This window comes from Salvelinus namaycush, chromosome 3 (assembly GCF_016432855.1).
Source record: "Salvelinus namaycush isolate Seneca chromosome 3, SaNama_1.0, whole genome shotgun sequence".
Taxonomy (NCBI): Eukaryota; Metazoa; Chordata; class Actinopteri; order Salmoniformes; family Salmonidae; genus Salvelinus; species Salvelinus namaycush.
In genome coordinates, this window is record NC_052309.1 from 79,938,480 (window position 1) to 79,954,545 (window position 16,066).

General features: G+C 43.5%; 1 protein-coding gene across 1 annotated transcript; it reads right to left on the reverse strand.

The window, feature by feature from the left end:
• Positions 1-724: 724 nt before the first annotated feature.
• LOC120044642 (serine/threonine-protein kinase SBK1-like) lies at positions 725-11,659 on the reverse strand. Its single transcript, XM_038989314.1, has 4 exons — positions 11,419-11,659; positions 6,525-6,763; positions 2,280-2,482; positions 725-1,855 (listed from the first exon to the last, which is right to left on the reverse strand). Exons 2-4 carry the CDS (start codon positions 6,709-6,711, stop codon positions 1,070-1,072), a joined length of 1,176 nt encoding a protein of 391 aa, XP_038845242.1. The 5' UTR covers positions 6,712-6,763; positions 11,419-11,659; the 3' UTR covers positions 725-1,069.
• Between the last annotated feature and the right edge of the window lie 4,407 nt (positions 11,660-16,066).

Genomic DNA, 16,066 nt, shown 5'->3' on the forward strand with positions numbered 1-16,066 from the left:
CAATTACAGCAGATTCAAAATTGTTTAATTTCTTCCATTATTCCATGAGCCATTTATCAGAGAAGTCATTTTTGCAGAGAAGTTGCTTGAACATATTGCTTTACGATAGGATCTGGTGAGCTCCAATACAACTTACTAGGACATTATGTTGCTATTCTGTAAAAGCTTGTTTTGTCCTTCACATGTTTGTTGTCTCTGTCCGATCTTGTTGTACATTTTAGTCTGAATATAGCTACAGTACGATACATCAATAAATGCCTGCAGATGCCCACAAATATGTTCAGTAATCAGTACTGGTTGTGATTGTCTTTTGTCATTCCCTCAGAGATAATCGTCAATAGGAATGTTTGTCAGAATCTATAGTGAAACAACCACCTCCTTCGAGCACCAACCATCATTTTTCCTCATCTTCCTTTCTCCCCAACCTGGTCTCACAGCATTTCGTATTACTCTGTACATAAATCCGTAACACTCCATTTAGCATGATATGCTACGTTTCGTTTCGTATGGTATGTATAATTTGTGGATGTCCATCACCCATTTCGTATGATATATTACAAATTTTCTAAACGTACAATATGTTACGAATTTGCTAAACGTACTATATGTTACGAATTCTATCTAGGTGGCTAACTTTAGCTAGCTGGCTAACGTTAGCTATGCTGGGGATTAGGGTTAGGGGTCAGGGTTAGCTAAAAGAGTTAAGGTTAGGGTTAGGGTTAGCTAACATGGTAAGTAGCTAAAAAGTAGTAAGTAGTTGAAAAGTTGCTAGAGTTGTCCATGATGAGATTCAAATTTGCAACCTTTGGGTTGCTAGACATTCGAGTTATATGCCCGACCAACCCCCCTACTTTCGTTTTTGCCTTAAGTAACCATCTGTCTTATGTAACCATACAAAAAGTAACATATCATAATAATTTCAGTGTCGAGGATGTACATTTACTATGTTACTTCTAGTAACAGGCTGTTCTCCCACCTCTTCCTTTAACCAGGAAGATCGTTCTCTGTTATTTGACCTTCGTATGTTAGTGTTTATACAGTGTGTGTATGTGGGTGCCATAGCCAATCTCTACACACAGATTTCAATGGGCGTGGCCACCAAGATGCGTCCGGTCCCTCCGTTGTCACGGGAGACACGTTCGTAGCTGCTGGTGGAGGAGGGGGAGCCAGTGGAGGAGTAGTGTCCGCCCATGGGCTCTATCAGGCTCTGCTGCTTTAGCCTGTCCACCAGCACATCCTCTTCAGATGACGACGAGCTGAGCTCCACCTGGGGCCCACTACCCACTGACCCTCCTCCTGCAACGCTGCTGCTACCCGGCTCATTGTCCAGCATCCAGTGGTGGTTGAAGTAGCTGAAAACCTCCTTAACGGAGCAGCGGCGCTCCTGCTCAATGGACAGGAGCCTGCGGAACATGCGCAGCCCCTCGTCTGTGAAGCGCCGCCACTGAGAGGGCACCGCGCCCGTCCGGCGCCGCTGCCAGCGCACAAACTCCTGGTAGAAGGCGTCCGACGGCAGGGCCTTCTCCCAGGGGAAGTTGCCGGTGAGCATGCAGAAGAGGAGGACACCGAAGGCCCACACGTCAGTGCTGTAGTCCACGCAGAAGCCCTCGTGCTGCGAGGCATCGCACAACTCCGGTGCTGTGTACGGGATGGTTCCGCTGACACGCTTCACTGGGGAGCCGGCACGCCGCGTCATACCGAAGTCTGACAGCTTGACCTTACGGCACTCTTTGTCAAAGATAAGGATGTTCTCAGGCTTGATGTCCCGGTGGACTAGCTTCTTACAGTGCAGGTAGTCCAGGGCGATGGCCACCTGGTGGACACAACGCTTAGCCACCGTCTCTGGAAGACCCACCTAAACAGAGACGAGTACACACTGAGGTCAAACAATCCACCAGCAAGTAAAAGATTTAAGCCGTCCATGAGAATGTGTGTTTGGCCATAAGCCAAGGATTTTATGTAACTCTCAACTGTGCATGTTGACTAGGGGTTATCAGGTATTACATTAGTTATAGAAAATACATTTTTATAAATAGTCTTCAATGGATGACAGGTGGTTAGATAATGACTTGGATTATGTTGCTATCTGAGCTTTTTCTAAAAATAGATATACAGCACCAATATCTCACATTCATTTTACACATGAACCTTTATCATGTCAAATCTATACATTATCCTTCAGCTGGAAATAAAATAGCTTTTATGTTATTCATATTTCAGACATTATGTTGAGCGCCTTCTATTGTAACAGCAGATGAATACATCTCTGTTCATCTCACCTGAGGGGGAATGATGTCGAAGAGGTCTCCTGCCAGGGCATACTCCTGAGCGAAGACGTAGTAGTCGTCTGTCTCAAAGGCAATGCCGAACATGTTGATGATAAAGGGGCAGGGAGACAGGTAGAGAGAGATGCTGTACTCCCTTAAGAAGCTCTTCAGTTTGGTTGTTTTCTTCCTCAAGAACTTCAGAGCCATCTTAGTGCCTAGAACATAACGTACAGTACTGGATGAGAAATGTTCTGTGAGTCCTATGAGACAGTTAGCTGCACCAAATTTAGGCTTGTAAATAAATTAAACTGATATTAATTACAAAACCTGTCTGGGATTAATTCAATTTAGTGAGGTTACAGGATTTCATCCAAGACCACTTTTTTTCGCTGAGGGGGATTTATAAATATTCCAAAGCCTCTGTCAGAATAGTTTAGTCACGACACCATCCTCTTTACCTACAGAGAGGGAATGGGGCTGCCTGGGCACTTCAGCTTTGATGCAGCGGATTTGGCAGTAAATTGAAAGTGATTACATACAAAAGTGTTGCAGTAAACACGTACTGAAATAGAGCCAGTAAGTGCAACACTAATAAAATTAGAGCCAATGATTGGGAGGGGGGAGCTGCTTTTCCTTTGCCTGTCTGTAAATCCTTGTGATTCATATACACTCAGTATAAAAACATTAAGAACACCTTTCCATGTCAGACTGACCAGGTGAAAGCTATGATCCCTTACTGATGTCACTTGTTAAATCCACTTCAATCAGTGTAGATGAAGGGGAGGAGACGGGTTAAAGAAGGATTTTTAAGTCTTGAGACAATTGAAGACATGGATTGTGTATGTGTGCCATTCAGAGGGTGAATGGGCAAGACAAAATATTTAAGTGCCTTTGAATGGGGTATGGTAGTAGGTGCCAGACGCACCGGTTTGTGTCAAGAACTGCAACGCTGCTGGGTTTTTCCACCATCAACAGTTTCCTGGCTGTATCAAGAATGGTCCACCACCCAAAGGACATCCAGCCAACTTGACACAACTGTGGGAAGCATTGGAGTCAACATGGGCCAGCATCTCTGTGGAACGCTTTCGACACCTTGTAGAGTCCATGCCCCAATGAAATGAGGCTGTTCTGAGGGGGGGGGGGGGGGGGGGGGGCAAGTCAATATTAGGAAGGTGTTCCTAATGTTTGGTATATGCAGTGTATAACATAAAGACACAGGACGCATGACATGGATTCTGTCGTCTGGGAGTAATAGCGTAGAGCAATCTGGAAGGAAATTACTCAGAACCTTCTACCGACCACACCCTATTTCCCTGAATGACAGGAAAACAGAAATTAGCAGAGGAAATATGGGAAGGGGACAAGGTCAAGACTAGGAGATAGAAAATTGCCAGATTGAAATGCATCAATGTCTGTCTCTCCCTGGTGCCACAGTGGCTCTGTGAGCTCAGGGGAAAAGAGAAGCTTCTCCAATAGCACCACCTCAGCTCTGGTAAGAGCATAAAGTAGTGAGCATGCAGACGTGACACTTGGCATTCAGGTCAAAGGGTTCAATCTTGGTTTCATCAGACCAGAGAATCTTGTTTCTCATGGTCTGAGAGTCCTTTGGGTGCCTTTTGGCAAACTCCAAGCAGGCTGACGTGCCTTTTACTGAGGAGTGGCTTCCATCTAGTGGCTTCCATTGGTGGAGTGCTGCAGAAAATGGTTGTCCTTCTAGAAGGTTCTCCCATCTCCACAGAGGAACTGGAGCTCTGTCAGAGTGACCATTGGGTTCTTGGTCACCTTCCTGACCAAGGCCCTTCTCTCCCGATTTCTCAGTTTGGCCGGGTGGCCAGCTATAGGGAGTGTCTTGGTCTTTCTAAACTTCTTCCATTTAAGAATGATGGAGGCCCCTGTGTTCTTGGGGACCTTCAATGATGCAGACATTTTTTGGTACCCTTCCTCAGATCTGTGCCTTGACACAATCCTGTCTCGGAGCTCTACATACAATTCCTTCAACCTCATGGCTTGGTTTTTGCTCTGACATGCACTATCAACTGTGGGACCTTACATAGACAGGTGTGTGCCTTTCCAAATCATTTCCAATCCATTTACTTTACCGTAGGTGGACTCCAATCAAGTTGTAGAAACATCTCAAGGATGATCAATGGTAACAGGATGCACCTGAGATCAATTTCAAGTCTCATTGCAAAGAGTCTTGAATACTTATGGAAATAAGGTATTTCTGTTTTGATTTGTAATACATTTGCACACAAAAAATGTAAACTGTTTTCTCATTGTCATTATGGGGTATTGTGTGTAGATTGATGAGGATTTGTATTTATTTAATCCATTTTAGAATAAGGCTGTAACATAACAACATGTATACTTTCCGAATGCACTGTATATTTTTGGTTTTCATAAAAGTCCTCTTGGGTTTCTAACCTCACCTGCACACATCTTTACTGTACCTTGTTTTTTCAATGTCACTGTTTGTCTTTCACTTGTCTTTTTTTGTGTGAATAAATTTAACTAAAACTACACCAAATGATATGATCGTTGATATGGTAAAAACGCAATGTTGGTAAAAACGCAATGTTGAACTACTAAAATCAAGAGAAAATTGTATTGGGAAAATATTTGCACTGCAAATACAAGATAACTAATATTTTCTCTCTATAGTCGTATACAAAAGTGAACACTAAATATTCATTGAACATACTGTACATTTTGAAGAGGTTTAGATGGATATTCACTCACATACACATTGTGAATATTAATTCTAACTAAATCAGATTTGAAAGTGAAGAACTGTTTTGATAGCTTGCTTCAAAATGATTTGATCTCCTAATATACATTTTTGCTGAATTGTGGTAATCCCACATGATGACTGATATGCAATGAATTATTCCAGAACTACAGCTCTACATTCAAGCTAATATCCACCTGTATGATGGATTGAGTAAGCATTATCAAAGCTATCATCAAACTGTAAAATAAAGATTGGTGTCCCCTATGAATCATGGGGCCCCGTGTGGCTCAGTTGGTAGAGCATGGCGCTTGCAACGCCAGGGTTGTGGGTTCGATTCCCACGGGGGGCCAGTACAAAAAAAAAAAAAAAAAATATGAATGTATGTACTTGTAAGTCGCTCTGGATAAGAGCGTCTGCTAAATGACTTAAATGTAAATGTAATCATGCTAATCTGAGATTATACTCACACCCAAATTTACAGCCACCCTAATTCCACTTTAGCTTTGATAGGGTAGCAAATTGGCCTGCCTCACTAAAACCCAATTACACACATGATTTAGAAGTCATCATATAAATACTATTCAACACATCTCTGACGGCAAGAAATCTTTTTATTATTTATGTCCTGAGCTGATAGCGTCAAATGTTTGAATTGGAGAATGTAATATGATGGCAGCGTGGGATCCGAGAGCTGGGTAAATACTTTATTTTAACCTTTATTTAACTAGGCAAGTCAGGTAAGAACAAATTCTTATTTACAATGACGGCCTACCCCGGCCACACCCGGACGACACTTGGCCAATTGTGCGCCGGCCTGTGGGACTCCCAATCACGGCCGGTTGTAATGTAAGTGTTTTTGTACATGATTTAGGTCTAATGACAACCCAGTGATAGTGGTTTTGGATAGTTCCAGATGGTGTGTCCTTTCACTGCTTTATAAAAGAGCTGAGGACAAACTGTGCACTTTGGTGGCTTGTGTATGTCATTATTCCCCTAGATGTAGGAGGGTCATTTGCTCCCCCCCACACACTTTTGAGTTGGTTAAACAAGACTGTAAAGTGGACTGAGCAAATGGTTGACATTTTGTCTTGCATTTTATGTCACAAAGGTTGAAAAGATTTGCTAAAATAGGTCATTTTGATAAGCAATCTGGATGGGGTTTGTGCTTCACTGCTATTCCGAAACTAGGGAGGCCGCATTCACTATAATTATGGTCCACAAATGAATTCTTTAAAGAGTGGAGCGATCTAAATACTTCAAAGATGTGTAAGATTACTGTGACCGTGGAAAACATGTAAAAAAAAATACATTTTAGATGGAATCTGGAGTGAATCTAAATGTTCTGATTGTAAACACTGATATAAAACCCCTGAAAAAATATGATTTGGTTGTTTTCACATCAGCAAGCAATGTTTCTGTTTTGTTGCGCTCTGTTGATGGTCTGTCTGGAATAGACCAACTGACATGAATATAACACATTGGTTATTCTTAACGGCACAGGTAGCTTCCATCAGAGACAAACTCACCTCTGATTTTGTGGATGACCAGGTCCACTTTCCCATAGGTACCCTTACCCAGCTCTCTGATGACCTCATAGTACTTGCTGATGTCTAGCTTCTCCAGGTTCTGGGCAGCAATGAGCTGCAGCTCCTCCAGGATGTCGATGGAGGCGCGGGACCCAGACCCGTGGGACCCATGGGGAGAGGAGCTCATTCTGCCTGGGAGAGATGCCTGGAGCACAGGGATCTGGTGACTGCTGTTGTTCCTAAAGAAGTTAACAGGAGGAGCAGGAAGGAATGCAAGGTTAAAGAGAGATAGGCACGTAGCCTATACAATGAAAATGGTGGATACCCCAATGGCTTTTGTGTCTCACCTCTCTCTACACACAGAGAGACACACACCTCGCTTATCGACAACATCAAAGACACTGAGTGTTTTGTATCCGAGACAAATAAGCTCTTATGTAACCATTGCATCCTGCGTTAAACACAGATCTACTTTCCGCTGTGTGAAGCCCCTTTCAAGTGACCGAGATCACAGGCCTCTGTTTCCACCCAGAGAACAGTGCTGGGGAACACACAACCACTGCAGAGGAAAGAACAGAGACAACTAATTCCCTTTCCACTTCACTAATCAGTCACTCGCACTCTGGATTCAGATCATTTGGCTATGCTTCTTCTGTAACTCTTCTGTGCCCTCCAAAACTTTGTTTCAAAATGTCTCCTGTTAGAGTTCTGTGAGATCCATAAAACCTTTAGTCTAGGTCTGAGCCTCAAATTACTCAGAGCATCAACTCAACATTCACTTGCATGGCAAAGGAGAGACACAGCGACAACAGTGGTTAATTCTTGACAGGCACTTTCATTATCTTGCCTGCCGGTGAAATTTTGTCAGCTCAGCTCATTGCAGATCTGTTTCAGTCGGCCGTCTGATCCAAGACCATGTAACGACAAGCCAAGAAACACTCATTTGCAATATCCTTTCTTTCATCATCCAGGGCAGACAAATATCTGAATGACTGAATGAACTTCACGGCCCTGATGGTACAGCAGAATTGTGCCATCTCTCATTAATGAAGATAAGAATGTGTTGAATGAGACATCCTGTGGATAGTCCATCTGTGTATGCCTCAGGGACGGCTCCACAGTGTGTGTGTGTGTGTGTGTGTGTGTGTGTGTGTGTGTGTGTGTGTGTGTGTGTGTGTGTGTGTGTGTGTGTGTGTGTGTGTGTGTGTGTGTGTGTGTACTTATTTTTCTGTGAGTTTATGCATGGTACATGTGTGACAATTCACTGAGGGGGCTGTTTCAACAGGGGAGCCAGCTGGCTGTCCATCAGAGCAGTACTATGACTACTAGCAGCAGTCCAGTCAGCATCCCACTGACAAGGTTATTAAAACACACAACAGCCTAGGCAGCCCAGTCCCGTTTCTCTTCTACATATGAAGATGAACCAGCGTCACAAACACACAGACACTCACTCACACACACACACACACACACACACACACACACACACACTTTTGCATGGTTTGTGTCATATCAAAGAGCCTGGAGATGAAAGGAGAGTCAAACAGTGGTAATTAAGCTCTGCTCCTCTGCTGCAGCCCTGACTCAGCCCCACAGCAGCCACCAGGCCCGCTCCCTCGCTGCTCCCCGTCCCCGCTTCCTGCCCCCAGTCCCCGTCCCCGGAATATTCATGCCACCGCTATTCCCAGGAGGACCTCTGGGAGCACCAAGCTCTGTTTGTCACACAGATAGAGCACTGTGACCCCCGTACCATGTCTCTCCTCAATGGGATTCAGCTCATCTGTATTCAAAGCACAGACGGAGCACAGTTTGACTGGTGTACCTTGAGTCACAGCCCTCATCCCCACCCCTCCTCCTTCTGGATCCCCATGTGACGCTGGTCTTTGCATAACACACTGGAGAAAAGGTGGTCGATGAGGATTGGTGACTGGAGGGCCCAAGGGGCAGTACTGCAGGTGGGGGAGGGGCTGGGTAGTACTGCAGATGGGGGAGGGGCTGGGCAGTGCAGTGAGAGGCCTGGACACTGAGGACATTTTTGTCGCCTTGCTGCAGCTCACAGCTCATAGAGGGCAGGCAGGCAGGCTGTAGTTAATTGCTGGCGATGCCAGGAATATTGACTTACAGTCTGGGTGCTATGTGACTATAGGTAGGAAACGTGACAACCCGCACAAAGTGCTGAGCAATGGTCATCTGTCTCCTGCTCTCCACACTCACACACGTGCACGCAGACACATTTACACTCACACCACCACACCCCACACACAAACACACCCCACACACAACAGAAAGAGCAGCACAGCAAGAGCTGCCTTGGCCAGCTGATCAATGCTGCCTGCCAAGGTCCATTCTTGAGTATTTACACCTAATAATAATGTCTAATGTCTAATCAATAGATCTGGGAGTAAAGAGATAATCCACCTACAAAATGTTACCATCACTGTAATATGAGCCGGAGTGATTAATTTGTAGATATGCAATGTAAATTGTGAATCTCAAGCTTTGTTAGCAAGATTTGATGTGATTAAGTACGATTTTCTAGAGGGAAAACAACAATGTAAATGATTGATTAACATGTCCAAATCTACACAAATCAAGAGACTGAGCTGTGAACTGAAATGGGATCACAGTTTTGTGATTTATTCTTCATGGCACTGCCTGTCTCCCACAGTTACGATGTGGATGATTGCCGCCCAGTCCATGATTAAATGAGGAGTCTGGCACTCTTATAAAACGTGTCCCATGTCCTCTGTAACACACTTTCACTGCCTTGTCTTACTTAGCCATTTAGATTCAAATGGAAATTGTGACATGGTCTTTGATGTTGTAAAATGTATTCATCTATGGATGCAACACAGCATCCATCTACAGTTGATTGTGTGTGCATAGCATGTTCTCTGTGTTGTTGTTCAGTGTAGTAGGTATTCCAACAAAGGTATAACAGTTACTTAGAGAAGTCCTACTACAGCTTTACTGGACAGAAAGCCATTGATGCAGTGAGATTGCAATTTGAGTTCTGCTGTCTGGTAGATTGTTCAAGTACCTGGGCCATTTACCATGTTGGCAGGCTGTTGGAGTATGTCCTAAACCCAAACAGAACATCCAGCCAATGTACTGTTTTCTTTGTTTAACTGAGGAGTGGGGGTCATTCGCCTCTATTTGCTGTAAATGTTTGAACAAATCTAACACAGCCCATTTTACCATCCTCAAAAAAGTACATTGTCCTACATTTCCAAACAGCTAGGGGATGTGAATATAGTTTTGTGTGTTTGTATAGTACCAAAACTAATGTGCAGAATAGGTCAGTCTGTGTGGAGGGTGCTTTAGTTGTCATGACTCATAACACTTATGAATAATAAGGGTCAACATGGTTTATTTGGTGTTGTAACAGTGAGCAATTTAGACCAAAAGATAGAACAGTGCAGAAGTCCTTCTCCTGGGGTCTGTCCACTAGTAAAATAGGCTATATCCCAAGGACTAGGTGAACTGGGTGCCACTGTTGTTTCCTCTCACAGTCAAGGAGAAATGTAAGACAGACTGGCACCTTAATGCCCTTAGTGTATTATTGTCAAATACAAACAGGTGAGTGCCAGTAAGACAACACCCACAATGCCCCTAAACCAGCAGCTCTCAAATCACAAAGCTCACAATTTGAATGATATAACGGTACATCTAGAATGAAATTTGCATCGTAAGACAGGGATGGGTTTCTGTTGTTTCTCACAAACCATTAAAAATCACCAGAGGGGTTTCTCCAACCTCCACCAACAGCAAAGTCAACTGTTTTCACTCACATTGCTTACATAACACTGTCACTGTCTGTCTGAGAGGAAAGCCATCCAACCTGCTGCTCTGGGTAATGCTGAGTATCTGAATATGATCCCCATTACATCTACAGTATGGTCAGTGAGGGACACTTCACAAAGAATATAGTTTGCATATGCTCTGAATGCTATAGCTGTTTCTCCATCTCACACTGCTGTGTGGCCAGTGTGAGATGAAGCTGACAAAGGCAAAGGGTAGAATATATATCCTCTGAATGCTCTGGCTAAGTGACCACAAAACACACAAGTCTTTGGATCACATGTCCCAGCACAGACAAAGCATAGACGCTATTATCGACAGCGTCTGATGAGAACAATGACATGTTGTGTCTACAAGTAGCATGGAGGATTCATATGGAACTTTACTGTAGGTGTTAAAAGAATAGAAAAAGTATTTGTGTAAAAGGTAAATGTGTGTGTGTGTGTGTGTGTGTGTGTGTGTGTGTGTGTGTGTGTGTGAGTGTGAGTGTGAGTGTGAGTGTGTGTGTGTGTGTGTGTGTGTGTGTGTGTGTGAACAGACAAGGCACTGAGGAGAGGAGCATAGGAACATCCATACCAATAGACAACAGTTTACAATGACATATGTAGCACTTGAGTGCATCATATATATATTTCAAATGGCCTTCTACACAGATATTTATTACTATACATAAATATCACTGCAATTCATTGGAAGGCTATTGCACTATGATGCTATCAAGCCAAATATCATACCCATTGTCCTTCTCCTACTGTTTACTATACTGGTCTCAGGCTACATGTTACGATGCCGTAGATGTATTAAATAATAGGTTACAGTAAGACAATAATGCACAACAAATAACCCTTTGAGAGATGTAAGCACACAATTTAAACCACCTAGCTAATTCTAAACCATATTTTAAAGCACATCGACTTGCTTGTAAACATGCCATTACGGGATGAAAACAGACCAGCAGGAATAACGAATGTGTGAAACATTATGCAAAATCAATAAACAGGTCTATACAATCCAAATAAAAGCACTGATAAATTGATTGAAATTGTTATGATACAACTAACAATGATGATTCATTGTTATCAATGTCTCTTACCTTTCAGATTGCGCTGCATGCAATAGCTGGTGCTGTCATTCCGTTCAGCAGAAACTTTAATTGTATAGCAGGATAAACCGTCACAGGACTGGTCTGATTTCCTGTGCAAAATCGTATCTCTGAATAGTGCAGATTCAACGCTTTGTTGCCGATATGCACAACGGCGCACAATAATATCACCTTGCTGGTGCTTCTGTCTGCTTCGTCAGTACCTCTGTCAGCCTGACTTGCCCTATTGTCACTGTCGGCCTACGGCTGTTAGATACAACTACCGCCAGGCAGCGAGGCTGCATTAACGCCAGCCCTCCGCAGCGGCGGTCCAATCCGAGACCAGAACGAGCAGCGACATAAGGGAGGGATGGGAGGGGGTCTTGTGTCTCCATACAGATACCCAACATTCTCTCTCTTTGCGCAATGGGAATAAACAACAAGTAAAAAACGAGTGGAGCAGATATAATGTAATGTATTTGAGTAATATTTGACCCAGGACGTTTAAATAGCCTATAAATGTGTGTGGAACAGGTGTTGGCATCGGCAGGTGTCAAAATCAAATCAAATTGTATTTGTCACATGCGCTGAATTCAACTGGTGTAGACTTTACCATGAATTGCTTGCTTATGAGCCCTTCCCAACGATGCAGAGTTAAAAAATAATATAGAAAATAGAAACATAAGAGGAATTAACTAAAATACATGAGAATGGAGCTACATACAGGGAGTACCAGTACCAGATCAATGTGCAGAGAGTGGGTACATATGTACATGAAGGCAGGGTAAAAGTGACTCTGCATCAGGATATGGACAGGTGAACAAGTGATTGACAGGTCAGGAGTTTGGACATAGGCTTTTGAAATTATGCCAATTATGGATGCTTTAGTGCAGCAGTCAAAATGGTACTGAAAGCAGGCCTATTACATTCTAGACCACCATGTCCCATGGGACAAAGAGTAGCCAAAGCATGGCATTTGAATTGTCATTGTCAAGTTCTGAATCAGAACAAGGCATGCATTTAGATTGTCAAACTTACTCAAGGAATGAAAAAGTGAGTCAAGGATATTATTTACATAACAAATGTAATTGAAATTCACAGACAGGCAGGTCAAGCAAGGTTGACCCATAGCAGGTCCATGTCAGAGGCAACCGTGCAAGTGATCATGAGTGTGGAGTGAGAGTAGCCTATAGTGGTGGTCTCAGAGAAGATGTCTCAGAGAGTTTGATTCACGGTCACAGCAGAATTCTACCATGGCAAGGCAGTAAAGTATTCTCACATAAAGATTACAGTGTACTGCTGACCGTGATCTGCCCTGGCAGCTCTTTCCATCCTCAGTGGTTATTCGTTACATTGAACCAGTGTAAAGCTGTGACTATGTGGAGTGAGCCAGAGACTAGAGTCTGAGAGTAGGCCACTTCATTGCTGAATAGGCTAGTTCAGAATTTCCGTTTTTGCATTGAATCACGTTCTCACAATCAGCATTTACCATTATTAGTAAATTGCAAATTGCTGGCATGTGAGGGTGGAGAATTGGTGTGCTGTTCATTTGTAGATAGTAATGCATGCATATTTCAAACTATTGTGACAGGTAGGCAATTGCATCCACTCACATTTTTTTCTTCAAATGCACTAAATCAGGCTGTGAATGTGACCAGAGTACTGGAGAACATGTGCCAGAGGCAACGGCAGTAATTTGTTATATTTCTATGAGTATCCGTTTAGAAATGGACACAGAGGACAGGCTACTCACTACGTGGCTTATTAGAATCCCTTTCCGCTGCACTTCTAACCGGATTGCCTCCAGAACATTTTGGTTTGGTCTGATTCATCCTCATCTGAGCGGGTCCAGACGCAAGACCTGCGTCACAGCAGTGGATTGGTATTCTGCTGGTAACAGGGTTTGCCTCAAGTGAAAGACGGGATGATTTCTCCAACTGGCAGTCTGGCATAGCGGGACAGTTGTTAACAGGCCCATTAGACATGCACACGTCAGCAACAGAAAACATACATTGATTTATTTGGAGGCATGGGCTTGAATTATTATTTGTGTCATAACATAGAGAGAGAGAACGAGAGAGAGCGAGAGAGTGTGTGTGTGTGTGTGTGTGTGTGTGTGTGTGTGTGTGTGTGTGTGTGTGTGTGTGTGTGTGTGTGTGTGTGTCGGGTGGGTGAAGGGGGATTTGCTTTCCATTGTGGCACAATGGTCTCTGAACATCAGAGAGCATTCATGACATAAACATGCAAATGAAATGTGATGAATGGAAATAAACTATATGACACAATAGTAACAGATTGTGTTGACAGTCTGAATGTTCTCTCCATCGATTAGTATAAAGGACTCATTTTCTCCTCGGGTCCTCATCATGACAGTTTACTAAAACCCTCTCTGTGTCCCTCTGTGCAACACAAACAACTGACTTATTGAGCTGTAAAACATACAAATGTGCCTTGGGTTCAAAATTCTGGTGGAAAATGTTCCAATGTTGTGGCAGACGGCTGCTGAAATATACATGTTTTCCTGAGCACCGTTAATTAGATGGCTGTTGGCTGATTATCATGGCTCCCTGTTTAAATGCATTGTTTGATCAATTTCCCTGGAGCTGGAATAATGAGGTCCCAGGGTTCTGCTGTAGAAAGCAGAGCACACAGACAGACAGACAGACAGACAGACAGACAGACAGACAGACAGACAGACAGAGAGGGAACGAGAGAGACTGAGAGAGAGAGAGAGAGATATTATAGCCATAATACGACATTTTAAATGTCTCTATTCCTTTGGAACTTTTGTGAGTGTAATGTATACTGTTCATTTTATATTGTTTATTTCACTTTTGTTTATTATCTATTTCACTTGCTTTTGCAATGTAAACAAATGTTCCCATACCAACAAAGCCTTTCGAATTGAATTGAATGGCGAGAGAGAGAGAGAGAGAGAGACAGACAGACAGACAGACAGACAGACAGACAGACAGACAGACAGAGAGGGATAAAGAGAGAGAGACAGAGAGGGATAAAGAGAGAGAGAGAGAGAGATATTATAGCCATAATACGACATTTTAAATGTCTCTATTCCTTTGGAACTTTTGTGAGTGTAATGTATACTGTTCATTTTATATTGTTTATTTCACTTTTGTTTATTATCTATTTCACTTGCTTTTGCAATGTAAACAAATGTTCCCATACCAACAAAGCCTTTCGAATTGAATTGAATGGCGAGAGAGAGAGACAGACAGACAGACAGACAGACAGAGAGAGAGAGAAAGAGAGAGAGAGAGAAAGGAACACCTGCAGCAGTGGCACAACCTTGGCACCAGCACCAGCCTTCTATGTCTCACACACAAACACATAATGGCACACTAGCACACACCTGCTCACACCAGCTCACACCTGCTCACACGAGCTCACACGAGCTCACACAAGCTCACACGAGCTCACACGAGCTCACACGAGCTCACACGAGCTCACACGAGCTCACACTAGCTCACACGAGCTCACACGAGCTCACACTAGCTCACACTAGCTCACACTAGCTCACACTAGCTCACACCATCTCACACCATCTCACACCAGCTCACACGAGCTCACACTAGCTCACACTAGCTCACACGAGCTCACACGAGCTCACACGAGCTCACACTAGCTCACACGATCTCACACTAGCTCACACTAGCTCACACGATCTCACACTAGCTCACACTAGCTCACACCAGCTCACACGATCTCACACCAGCTCACACGATCTCACACCAGCTCACACGATCTCACACCAGCTCACACTCATCCACACATGCGATCTCAAATGCTGTCTTCACAGACAAAAACATTCTCATAGGATATGAGACTTGGACCAGGGAGAAAATGTAACCTAGATATAGAGATGCATCCCATATCCTCTCATCCATTCCATTTCATTTGGACTGATTTGCATGCCAGACAGACGCTGGCTGTTGTTATTCAGTGTGACTGACTGACATTGACTAGGTTTATTAGAGAGCCAGGCCGTCAAACAGCTGGGGCCCCTTCTTTGAAGGTTACTGTGGCAATCTCCCAGAGTGCTCCACACCCGACATGACATCCCCCTGGGCTGCAGCCCAGTGTCCTAATCTCTACCTCCCTCACTCCCTCGCTCATTGCCTCCTAAACAACAACACCACTCAGACCTAGTGTACACTGCCCTTCCTCCTACATCTCTGCTCTGTACAGCCATTTCCTCTGAGATAGCCAGGCCTCATTTCTCTGAGCTGATGCCAATCTGTTGTTGTGTTTTCTGAACACTGTGTTACTCTTTCAGGGCTTTGGAAATGAGCAGAGGAAGATTGATGGGGTTATGTAATTAGGCCCTCTCAAATGGAGAGTTTGCATGGCAAGGGGAATTAGTCAGGGCCAGCGTGTTGGCAGTGTTTTCAAAATGCGACTATGTCAAAATCAAATCACATTTTATTTGTCACATGCTTTGTAGACAACAGGTGTAGAATAACAGGAAAATGTTTACTTACAGGTCCTTTGATAACAATGCAGAGTTAAAGATAAGATACAACATTTTATAAAAAATTGAAATAGGGACACAAGGAATAAATACACAGTGAAAAACGAATACAAATAATGAGTAAAAAAACGCGGCTATATACAGGGAGTAGAACACAACGCGGCTATATAC

What these genes read in the sequence shown, in the direction of transcription:
- LOC120044642 (XM_038989314.1), bottom strand. Translation starts at nt 6,711, where the DNA reads ATGAGCTCCTCTCCCCATGGGTCCCACGGGTCTGGGTCCCGCGCCTCC. An exon ending in GGTCATCCACAAAATCAGAG is followed by an intron (nt 2,483 to 6,524) that starts GTGAGTTTGTCT and finishes GTTATGTTCTAG; the next exon opens with GCACTAAGATGGCTCTGAAG. An exon ending in TCGACATCATTCCCCCTCAG is followed by an intron (nt 1,856 to 2,279) that starts GTGAGATGAACA and finishes GTCTCTGTTTAG; the next exon opens with GTGGGTCTTCCAGAGACGGT.